Raw genomic sequence first — 11,978 nt, 5'->3', positions numbered from 1 at the left:
ATATGAAATTGCCCCACATGGCCAGGATTTTACTCTTACTGTGTCCCTGATAGTAACACATGTATGTAGAAGTTGGTATGTTCAGGATTCACGCATGAGGATGTCATCACACACTGGCATTACAGGGCAGGCATGCTCGAGGGGCATGTCCAGTATTGCCCAAACCCAGTTCACATTACTATTCCAACTAAATTCATCTTAATCTAGTAGTCTTGGACACAAAAACTTCAAATTCTCCTCTGACGAAGTGCATGGAAACCCAAATGTGTGGTGGTGTTCTGAAACCCATTTGTTTTCCTTTGTTTTTACACACAGCAGCGCGATTGTTTTTCACATCAGGGGCCCATTCCCAAGCAAGATACATGGGAGATACTGTGATCAAAATGATGGATGTAAAATCTAGCTTGGTTCCCAGTTTGGGTGGTTTCAGTGCTCTGGCACTGCAGGGCTTGCCAGCTCCTCTTTGTTAATAGATTAACTACTTATTGTGTCCCTGTCTGTGTGGACGGGTGCAGAGGCCTCCCTGGGCCTCTGATGCTCCATGCTAATCAGGTACAAGCTGATCCTGTCTGGCAGCTATTTTAGCAGAACACTACACCATGGTTACACTGCTGTGTGGAGAAGCAAGGTGGGGAGAGAACTCCATCCTTCTGGCACCTGCAGGGGTAGACATGCCCTTTATTTCCTGAGAAACCTAATTTTTTTTTAATCTAAATAGCATCTTACATCTAAAGATTGAAAAAAGCTACAGAGACCCAGGTGCTCACTGAACAAGGAGCGGCCCTGACAATTTATTACTCTAAAACCTCCAAAAAACTGATGTTTGGAAAGACAAGCTCAGAAATTAATCGAAAATAATGAAGCCATGGACATATGAATGGAAATGCAATGCTGATGCACAAACCTGGAACAAACTGCATACCATATTGGGTATATTATGCACCTGAAAGTATGAGAAATGAGCATAACCAGCATTAAAGGAGTCAGAAACCATGAGAAAGTAATTTCTGATTTGTCCATTGGTAAACGTGCCAGAGTTGCATTAGGACAACATTGTTCTAGAGGTTTTAATTAGGACTGCCTGACCTTTCAGGAGTTAATCTTTCACGGGTTCATTGGCCTGAGGTGATAGGGAGGTACATACATGTCTCACTATATAGACCTCAATTCTCATGACAACATTGATGTTAAGAAAGTAGCAAACTTCTTTCTTTAAAAGATGAAGTAAGCATGCTATAACAGTAGAAACAGCATTAAATAAATTATTTGCAAGAAGCGAGTGCAGATTTTTTTCCTGAGTACACATGTGCTTTTATTGTTTTAAGACTAATTTAATCCGGTCCCCAAACCAGTCATCTCTGGGTGAAACACCCCGTGGGCATGGTCACCCAGCAGCACTACCCAGCGATCTCAATTATGAACATTTAAGTGTGTTAATCCTTTGTGGTTTTCTCCTTATGACAATTTATAATCAAGTTTTAACAAGTATAAGAAACACAACCGTAAACTGCAAAAAGACGAGTGAAAATCAGTTGCTAAACACATTTCTTACTTTTGACTAAAGCAAGCATTTTTGTCCTTGATATGTGCTTAATGGCCTTTAGTATTCATTATCTAATAAAGATTTAATATTTAAATTCGGGGTTTGGTCCTCAAAAAGTACCACGCTGCTTCAGTTCTCTCTTGGATCCAAAGACAATGCTTATGAGGATTCACTGAGGCCAAATATCCCTCAGAGCAGCTTCACCCTGTGAATGATGCAAAACGTCCTGAAGTGAGTAATTGTATCCTCCAAGAGTTTCCATCCTACCACTGAAGCTCAAAGGTTAGACTTAATTTAGTTTTCAGCTGTTTTTGCTGACTTGCATGGCTTGGGTCGGCGTTCCCATTGATGGGCAAGAATCAGTGAAAGCCTCGGGAATGAGTGCCAGGTTGAGGGGGCAGTGGGTAATGCAGAGCGAGAGGATGGAGATTTGACACCCCCCCCCCTATAACACGTTGAATTGAACAGTGTTGAAGTATCACTGAAGTATCAGCAGCACTCTGAATGCACACTGCTCTGTTTATAGGTTTTGTGTTATTCACGTCAGCGGCCAGCCCTTAATTCACCTGAATAACCACCGGTCATCTTTTATGCTCCCTCAAAGCGCTGTGTACCCTCTGAGGACTTCCAACAGCGGTATCGTCGTTAATTGAGGCATTAAGAAAGCAATTTCTCCTCGCACTAGGCCCATCAATTGTTTTCAGCCGTGACATCTGACGTTTCCACGGCACCTCCCGGCACTCTCTCCGGGGAATTTATCTGGGCGCAGTGCAGCGGGGGTGCCGCTGGCCGCGATAACCGGGATGTGCCAAGTCATGCTGCCCTGGCAGGCGGCGGGGCCGCCCCTCGCCGCGGCCTCGGGCCCGTCCCCTCGCGAGATCGGCGCGGCTATAAAGGGGGCGGCGCGGCGGGGCCGCCGCAGTTTCAGGAGCGCTGCTGCTGCTGCTGCGTGTGCGGGACCGGCCCGGCCTTCGCGTGAGTGTGTGCGCGGGTGCGGCAGCGCCGCGGGGTTGGGGGGTGGGTGGGGTGGTGGCTTTGCACCTTTTTTACCCCTTTTTTTTTTTTTTTTTTCCCCTTTTAAATTTATTTTCTGGGCGCTTTTTTTGTGCGTGTGGCTTTTTGGTTTTTTTCCTTTCTTTCTCGTTTGCCTTCCCCTCCCCCTCTGCGCGAATGCGCCCTTGAGCGAAGCGCGCAGCGCTCTGGCCCTGGCTCGCCGCGTCCCGCCCCCGAAAGGAGCGCGCTGCGGGGGCTGCCGCCCGCTTCCCGCCGTCAGCTTTCCCCTCTTCTTTTCATCGGGCAGATAAGTCCTTCCAACGCCCCGGCCTTTATCAGAGCTGCCCGCAGCGCTGCACGGGGAGGAGCGGCGGGAGGAGCCCCGCGGGGGGAGCGCGCCTGCCGGGAGCTGAGCGGCCCCTTCTCCCCGAGATGCGCGTCGGCATCTCGCTTCTGAGCTTTAAAAAAAAAAAAAAAAACAAACCACCCGAGTGCTCGATTCGGCTCGGGGGCATGCAGGGGGCGGGTGTCCCCTGTCCCAGAGCAGGGTAGCGGTGTCCTTGGCGCAGGGGGAGGCTCGGAGGTCGCCCCGCAGTGCCGTGGTTGGGGGGTGCCCGGCCGCGGTGCCCTCGGTGCGGTGTCGCTCTCTGGCCGCAGCTCCCGTATCTCGACCGCCTTCTTGTGACGGTCTGGAGGTGGCAGAGTGGGTGTGTTTTTGAAACGGCCTTTCGCTTTTGTTCGAGGCACCCTAAAGGTATGAATTGCTGGTTCGGAGAGCGGGCCTGGCTCATTATAATTGCCGTTTGAAGATAATTGAGGCCGTCTGCGGCTGTGAGCAACAAAGGTTGCTCTGACCGGGTTCGAGCGTATTTGATTTACAGCGTTCATTCGGCTCTCCTCCGGAATGAAAGGAAATAACAATGATTCTGTGGTCTGTTACTCTGTGGGTTAGGAAATGCTGTGGCTAAAAATCCGAACGTAACACGTGCTGACCCCAGACAGAAAAGCAGAAAGGTTGGCAGGTCGCAGTAGGTTCTCCGAGCAAGGCAGATGGTTCTCTTGCAGTACGAGGCAGCCGAGATCTCCTGCCGATGTTAAAAGATTTTCATGTTATCGAAAATGGGGGCGATAACTTGTAGTTTAGGAAGGGGAAGTATCAAAGAGCAGTCCGACGGCTTCCGTTTGACATTGAATACCTGCCCAGTGAAATACTCCAGGGGATTGCTGATGGAACAAATGTAGGAGGACTGGCGCAGTACTGAGCAAAAGTATGACCTTGAGCTTGAGTGACGGAAAAGAATGTAATTCAGTGACAAAACGTGGGGTCGTGCACTCCAGGCCAAACAGCTTTTGCTTATAAGATAAAACCGGCCAGTTGGAGGCATCTCAAATACTGTGCAATGGCTGTTCCACCCTTCTTTGTGCAGAATTGCACTTGGGGAACAGCACCTGCGTTTGTGCGTGCAGGACTATTGATGTTCTGCTGCCAGGCTGCTTCAGTTGCAATCTACAAATACTCTCTGGTTCTGGCCATCTTTACTTGTAAGACTCGCTCCCAGTCTGCTGCAGTTGAAGACTAAACCCTTGGGTGAACATGGGGATAAGGAGCTTTGTTGCAATAGGCATTTAGAAACGCTGAACGTGCTGGCACTTCTCAAAATAAAAACTGAGAGGTGGATGGTTACTGTCTATATACTGCCAGGGTGCTCGAGAGAAACTTTCCAAAGTAAAACTGTTGCTAAAAAAAACAACAACAAAAAACCAACAACAAAAAACCCCCACGTGGATTGAAAGCTAAACGTTTGACTGTAGGGCCAGTTCTCCAGGACCAAAGTGCCTGGCAAGGGGGAAGGAGCCAAGAAATGAGGTGCTCTCAAACTTTTTTTAGAACGGACTTAGTGCCTCACAGGCACAACGTGGAAGAATCCTTGAATCTTGGCTTTCCTTAGCAACATGAGACTCATGCTAACCTCTGAGGTGGTTTTATTTCCAAGGCAGCTAGTGCTTGTAGCGGTGTATGGAATGACTTAAGCGAAATCACTTTTAGGAATATTTTTTGGGCTGCAGAAATAAGGTTTATAGAGTTGGCAATTTGAAAGATTATGCTCTGGATGCAACTGGAATTCTAAAGTGATATACTGCATTCCCAGACTGAGCAAAAAATACTGCACAGGGCGTATTACAGATGACTAGCTTTTAGGGCAGGCAGCCAGAAGTAGAGTTCTCTTGTCCTTGTGTATCCTCTTACTCTTTTTTTTTCAATGGACTTGGGGAGAAAACAACCTGGCTGTACTGATTTAAGACTTGGTGAAATTTTAATTGTTAACATAGAATGCGATTTCCACATGTACCACGAGTCTTTCTGGTTGCAAATAAAAAAAGATTTAATTGTTTGAAGGCTTAAAGTGTTGTTATGCAGAGCACTGTTCCCTAGGGATTAACAGAAGTTATTTTCTTTCAGAATCAACGGGGAAGATCAAGTTTGAGGTCTTAAATTCCCTTGTAAAATTGAACAAGGGTCTTCTCATCGGAAGGTTCTAAAAAACAGACTTTCTACTCATCCACCGAGTGGAATGGGAAGATATTTCTGAGTTCTGCTTAGGCTGTAGGCTAGCCCTTTCCCAGACTCTGAGCTGTTACTGGTTAGATAACCATTACTGTATCATTAGGAGGCTATGAGCCAAACATCTTGAAGTGCTGGTAATCTCTGTAGTGGCTTGACTACCCAGGTGACAAAGTTAAAACCCATGTCACTCTGAAGCCTTGTGTAGCAAGTCTAAGTTGTCTTTGGTGTTCAGTCTAGATTAAAAAAAGGCTTTGAATAAATGCTTACTTCCAGGTGCAAAGGTACCATTATCTAAACTGTGTTGGTGTTACCTCCTGTCTAGATTAAATCAAGATGTCTTCGGGAAAGGCTTTCATTGGAAAACCAGCCCCTGACTTTACTGCCACGGCTGTAATGCCAGATGGACAATTCAAAGACATCAAACTCTCTGACTACAAAGGTAAGTTTGTGCTTCTCTAATTACACAGATAGTCTGGCCATAGGCAGGAGTGAGGGGTATCTAAAGATGCATCTTGATTTGGTTCCAGAGTAATAGTGACTGAAGTGGACTGAAGTATGCAGTGGTTCTCAGTGGTGGCAGGAGTATGCTTGGGAAGCTGTCAGCAGCATGACTGGATGTCCCACCTATGATAACTGTTGTTAATTAGCACAAAACCCCTCTAAACTGTAATCTTACATCAGGCTTATTGCCCTGTGTATCACAGTGAGACTGGTGTAGCATCTCCAAACTATGTGGAACAGCAAAATCTTCTCTTCCATCTTTTGTCAATGGAAAGTAGATTCTTTCCTCTAACCTCTGAAGTCCTGTTCTCTGGAGTACTAGCAACATGTTTGCCTTGCCAGAAAAGCTTACAGTAAAGGGAAAGTCTGAAGTATCCAAATACTAATGTTGATGGTTTCAGAAACACATTTCTAATCATGCTGCAGGCTGCATGAGGGCGGTGAGTAGGTATAGGCTGTTCCCCTACTCAGTTAACATGTCTCCTTAGCTTGTAGCCTTTCAGACCTTGCCATTTCTCTTTTAATTGTCAGCCACGAGGTCTTCTAGTGTAGCACTCCCCGAGGTGTACTCTGGGCAGGCCTATGGGAATAGACTCAGGAGACAGGCATTCCCTGTCAAATTTGACAGTCTGGTTTTGGAGGCTTCAGTTGGGTAGGATTCTGCATTACATATAAATATATATATAGGAAGTCTTAAAATAAAGGCATCTGTAGTTTGTCATTTAATCTTTAAAGGTGGTTTTGTGTTAAGCCTTTTCCCCTCTATCAGTATTTGAATGGTTGATACCAAATATGATAACTCTTAAAAAGCTGAGAGGTTAACTGGTTTACTGCTTTTCTAGGAAAATATGTTGTGTTCTTCTTCTACCCCCTGGACTTCACTTTTGTCTGTCCAACTGAAATTATTGCATACAGTGACAGAGCTGATGAATTCAAGAAAATCAACTGTGAAGTAATTGGAGCTTCTGTTGACTCTCACTTTTGTCACCTTGCCTGGTAAGAATCATCATTTTAACCTAATAGAATGTTCTGTCTGGCCTCAGTTCTTGCAGAAACTGAATTCTGAGTGTATCCAAACTTGCTTAATGAAGTGTCAAAGGCACTTGGGAAGTATTTGTAGTGCCAGCTGCTTCTGATCAGAACTGAGCACACTGGGTCAGTTCTTTTGTTGCCTCCTGGCTGACTGAGTACAATACTGCTAAAAAGCATCAGCTTCTGTTGTTCCTTTAACCTTCCTTCTGAACTGCCCATATTTTTAACACTTAAACTTCCTTCTTTTAGGATCAACACTCCTAAGAAACAAGGGGGCTTGGGTACTATGAAAATCCCCTTGGTTTCTGACACAAAACGTGCCATTGCCAAAGAATATGGAGTACTTAAGGAGGATGAAGGTATTGCATACAGGTAATAAATACACCAGAAGGTAAACTTGCTGATGAAGTCTCTTGTTGCAGTACATGGAGCATGTCAGATGAACACAGAGCTTGTGTACACTTGAACACCTGCAGGAGGCTGAAGCTCTTGGCTGTTCTAGATGTAAACTCCTTCAAGCTATCTAACACTCCTGCAAGGGGAGATGCTACTTGGTTCTCTTTAGTGCTTAGACTTCTTGTGCTTTTGTCTAGTTAGATAAATGCTGCACAGTGCAGGAGTACCATGCAGGTGAGCTTCTGCAAACATTGGTAATGCAAGACCTACATAGTCATGAGAATGATTACGGGTATTTAGTGATCAAAGTACAGATTAATTAAAACCCAGGCCTTATCTTTTAGTCAACTGTTCAGTAAAAGTTGCTGAGGGAGCTGAACTTTTGCTGATTTAACCTGACTTTAAAGGACTGATGAGTTGTTTCTGGTTGAGGTTTTGAGAACAGTGTGTAGGATTTTATTTTTTTTTTTGAATGTAAGAATGCCTCTCTTGGAATTTACTCTTTTTCCTTGGGTTTCTCTTCCATTTTGTCTTTTTTTACTAGGATCTTCCTTAAACAGGAAGCATTTCTTTCCTGCTTCAGTGTTTTGACTTGCCTCCTGTCCTTCCTAGTTCCTGCTGAATGTTAAGCTTTTAGTTGCTAATGTTCCAGTGCTATGCATGCACCAAAGGTGTTAGTTTTTAGGAAGAGGTCAGTAATACTAGATGACACTGCCATAACTGAATACTGAACTTTGAGTTTTTGAAACTCATTTCAATCTACTCAGTCTTTCAAAAAGCTGTGTTTAACTTTGGGGCTGGTTTTTTTGTTTGTTTTTTTAGGGGCCTGTTCATAATTGATGACAAGGGCATCTTGAGGCAGATTACTATCAATGATCTTCCTGTTGGCCGTTCTGTTGATGAAACCCTCAGACTTGTCCAGGCCTTCCAGTTTACAGATAAACATGGAGAAGGTAAGAGTTCTTCCTTTTTAATTTAATGCCTTCTCTGAGGAACAGTATTGAGTAGGCAGGATAAATCAAGGTTTAGTAAAAGGTACTAAGTCCACATATCAATCTGTGCACAGCAAGTAATTGTAGCTTTTGTAATGCAGCTGGTTCTGTAAAGCTGCTTGTTGAAGGACACTGTAGTGCTTTATCCTGTTCCAGTTAATTGTCCATTGAGTACTTGCTAATGTTGAGATATCACTTAAATCAACTTGGTGATGGACATCTTGTCCAGCACAGAGCAGTTGTGTCCCTCTCAGTTGGACAGAAAATACTTGAGACAGAAATGAAGAACATGAAGAAGCATGATTTAGATTCTGCTCTTGGATTTGGTAGGTTGAGACCACCAGTTCTAAGGTAGTGTTTGATGCAGTCTGTTAGGCAAAGCATTCAAATTTCCAGAAAGTCTGCTGATCTTTTTGTCAATGTGTAGTGAGGGGAAAAATGGATGAGTCTGTGCCCATAGTTCAAGGCTGATAAGGTGCTTCAGGCTGGCAGCTTTTCTGCAGGAATTAAAAAATAAAAAGGCACCGCAGATGAAAAGTTTAAACCAAGTTATGGAAACTCAAAATTGCTATGTAGGTGTTGGTAGTCTTCTGTTATTAACCAATGACATGTGTTGCTCCTGGGCATACTTAGTGTACTTCAGAACAGGTAAATCAATGGCAGGTTTTATTTTAATAAGCTGCTCCTGTGGCTCTGGTATAGCCTGAAGAGAGTCAGTCATTCTGAACATGTCAGGTGAGGGAACATCCGAAATACTTGATGGAGCAGTCACACATGTCATGCAAATGGAGCTTTTTGGGGTTTACTGTGCCTTGGAGTAGGCAAGTTTTAGAACTAGGACTGCAGTGACATCTAAACCAGGATAGACCAGAGTAAGGTGTGTAGCAACACTCAGAAGCTGAGAATTCTGTAGCTGTAATTGCCAGTCCTGTGTGGAGCAAGCACCAGACATTGCATGGCTGTAAACAAGGAATACTGTTGCTGCAAATTTGAGACCGTGAAACCTCTGAGTCGTGGTGGCTTTTTGATAGCCATGTAGGGGAACTAGTGACAGTTTAACACTTTTTCCCCCTCAGTGTTAAACTGGAGAATGGGCCCTGGGTGAATTAAAGATAAGGGAATACAGACTGGCCTGGATCCCAGGAGATAAGTGTACTGAGATGGTGTTAAAGCCTCTCTGGCCTGGGCTGCTGGAGTTGGTGTTACCTTGTTGTTGAGCTTCTCTGAAGCTCTTAAGTGGAGTGGGGAGGGGGTGCATGTGTGAACACTGTTCTGTGGGCAGACACCTGGTTCACTTGCCCAGTGAACAAATGGAAATGAGTAAAACAAACTGAACATAATGTGACCCTGAATGCCCCATCTGTATGTTGCAAAGGTGTGTACATGTTGCTGTTTTGCCTTGCTGTTGTGTAAAACGTGTTCTGCAGAAGCAGCTGGTAAGACTTAAACATTCGTATCGTTTCAGTGTGCCCAGCTGGCTGGAAGCCTGGGAGTGACACAATCAAGCCTGATGTTCAGAAAAGTAAAGAGTATTTCGCCAAGCAGAAATAAACAATTCAGCCTGAGTGGAAACTAGAATGCCTTACATAAAGAGCAAGCATCAGTTACTGAACTTTGACTAAGTCATTGCATCTGAGTCAAGGGATCATGTTATAGTTATAAGCAGTAACTTTTTTACTTGAAGGAAAGTTTGTCCTGTTGACAGTACCTTCATAGAAAATACTAATGATCAGTATCTGTACATCAAGCCCTGTTGACCTTAGTGACAATGCTGTGTATGTGGTTAGCCATGTGTTACATATAGAGCAGTGGTATCCTTTTGTAACTCTATTAAACTTGTGAAAAGAGCACCCTGTCTACTGTTTTTCTGTTTAGTTGTCAGGAGGAAAGCAGTGCAGGCTGCACTTGTGGAAGCTCTCCCTACTGAAGGCCTTTTACTACAGCTCCATTAGAATGGAGATAGAAATGCTTAGTTTTCATGTTGCAGTAGTAAAAGACTCTTCACATTCCTCGTGACTTTGCTACTAGGTAAAGGAACATGGTTTGATTTTTCTGTCAAGACTTAATCTCTGGGCACTGCAGTGTTGCTCAGAGCATAGATGTGACTGACAAAGGTGGGGCATGTTTTCATGCACCATGTCAGCTTGCTCATTTCTGCATCTGCTGTAGTTGGCATGGACTGTTCAAGGACAATTTCTGGGAATCCAACATTCAGTTTGAATGCTGTCAGTACAGGAGTGGAAGACTGGGCTTCCTGGAAAGCAAACTTCCTTGGAAATACAACATTCATCCCTAATCTTTCCCACTACATGTCATGGGGGTGATAATATGCCAGTTATCCATTAGCTTGTAGTCATATGATTTAGATCAAAAGGGTACTCAGGTGTGCCAGCCTTTTCTTTAATCTCTGTATTCCCAATCATTATGTAAAACTCAAAGCACCTGACTGTGGCTCTAAGTTCCACTGAAGCTGTGTATGATGTGTAGCTTTACAGTTAAAAGGTGGCTTGTGATAAAGCCAGAGCTGAGAATTTGGGTAATGAGCTATTGCCTAACAATGTGAGTGAGTTAGAGCCTTGTGATCTTGATGTACCTGTAAAGATTAAACTGTTAAAGGCCAAGACCTTGCATCTACCTTCAGCTCCTCAAGTAGTAAACAAGTTCTGTTCTGCTTAAAGTGAGCAATAGCAAAGTTAAGGCCCAGGGCTACTTACATGACTCAGAAGTGAAAGTTGCACGCCTTGAGAAGTAAACTTAAGTACTACAGCTGGAAAAAGTACACTGCAGAAGCCTTAACACCAAATGCTTCAATAACTACTGAAATAGCTAATCAAGGTCTTGTTTATGTGCCATAAATCTTCACTGAAGATATGTGAAAGTGATGTTTACCTGGATCATTTTTTTTCCTTAATATTTAAAACAATCCAAATTCTCGAGATAACAAATGAGGCCAACATCCCCAGGGGCATTGATAAGTAACAGGAGCATTTATGTGTTCAAAGTAAAATTAATATAAATCAGTATGGCTGAGCATGAAGTTACCTATCAAATGCTCTTTTCTAGCAAATGAAAAGGAGTAGAGCTAGGGCTAAGCTAATGTAAAACCTTAGTTGTGTCCAGCTATTTTAGTCTTGAAATGTAAAATTGGTAACAGCAGTTATTTGAAGGGTACAAGATTCATGTGGTTTAGTTCTGTGGAATGGGGGATTCTTTAACCTGGCCATGTGACTAAAGTGACTGTTGCTCTTATTCAGAAGTAAAATTACACTTGCTTGCATTGGGCCATTGCATCATAGAACCATTTATGTTGGAAAAGACCTCTAAAATCATCAAATCCAGATGTTACTGTAGCAAAGCCCTGCTGACCACTAAACTTTATCCCCAAGTGCCACATCCACACATTTATTTTCAATACTTCCATGGATGATGATTCCATCACTTCCCTGGGCAGCTTGTTTCAATGCTCATCCACCCTTTCAGTGAAGAAATTTGTCCTTAATACCTAATCCAAACCTACCCTGGTGCAATTTGAGGCCATTTTCTCTCATCCTGTTGCTTGTTACTTGGGAGAAGAGAACAAACCCCACCTGGCCACAGCTTCCTTTTGGGTGGTTGTACAGAGCAATAAGGTCTCCCCTGAGCCTCCTTCAGGCTAAACACCCTCAGCTGCTCCTTGTGCTCCAGACCCTTCCCCAGTCCTGTTGCCCTTCCCTGGACATGCTCCAGCACCTCAGTGTCTTGTCATGAGGGGCCCAAAACCTCTGTGAGGTCCTGCTGACTCATGACAGTGTGGCAGAGGAGCCTGTTCTGTGCCCAGACTGAGGGCCAGCACATTAATGACTGAGTTCAGCCCCTCACCATGACACAAATGGATTTTCTCAAATCTTTAAGTGTATTCACTGTTCCAGAGGTAAGAGAATGTGTTTAGAAGGAATGTTGTGTAGCTGCTCTGTCA

The 11,978-nt window shown here is 44.1% G+C and overlaps 1 protein-coding gene across 2 annotated transcripts; it reads left to right on the top strand.

Annotated features, from left to right (window-relative positions):
- Positions 1-2,369: 2,369 nt before the first annotated feature.
- Positions 2,370-9,873, top strand: PRDX1 (peroxiredoxin 1). Of its 2 annotated transcripts, none has more exons than XM_051796116.1 (6): positions 2,370-2,518; positions 5,425-5,541; positions 6,446-6,599; positions 6,885-7,007; positions 7,854-7,984; positions 9,489-9,873. In XM_051796116.1, the coding sequence occupies exons 2-6, from the start codon at positions 5,436-5,438 to the stop codon at positions 9,572-9,574; spliced, it is 600 nt and encodes a 199-aa protein (XP_051652076.1). In that variant the 5' UTR covers positions 2,370-2,518; positions 5,425-5,435; the 3' UTR covers positions 9,575-9,873. The 2 variants fall into 2 exon arrangements, with proteins under 2 accessions (XP_051652076.1, XP_051652084.1); XM_051796124.1 differs by having other exon boundaries at positions 2,516-2,534.
- The last annotated feature ends 2,105 nt before the right edge of the window (positions 9,874-11,978 follow it).

The sequence above is a fragment of the Manacus candei genome, unplaced genomic scaffold (genome assembly GCF_025592945.1).
Source record: "Manacus candei isolate 608988 ecotype Guabito, Panama unplaced genomic scaffold, ASM2559294v1 h1tg000005l, whole genome shotgun sequence".
NCBI classification, from domain to species: domain Eukaryota; kingdom Metazoa; phylum Chordata; class Aves; order Passeriformes; family Pipridae; genus Manacus; species Manacus candei.
This window is presented reverse-complemented; position numbering and strand designations above follow the sequence as displayed.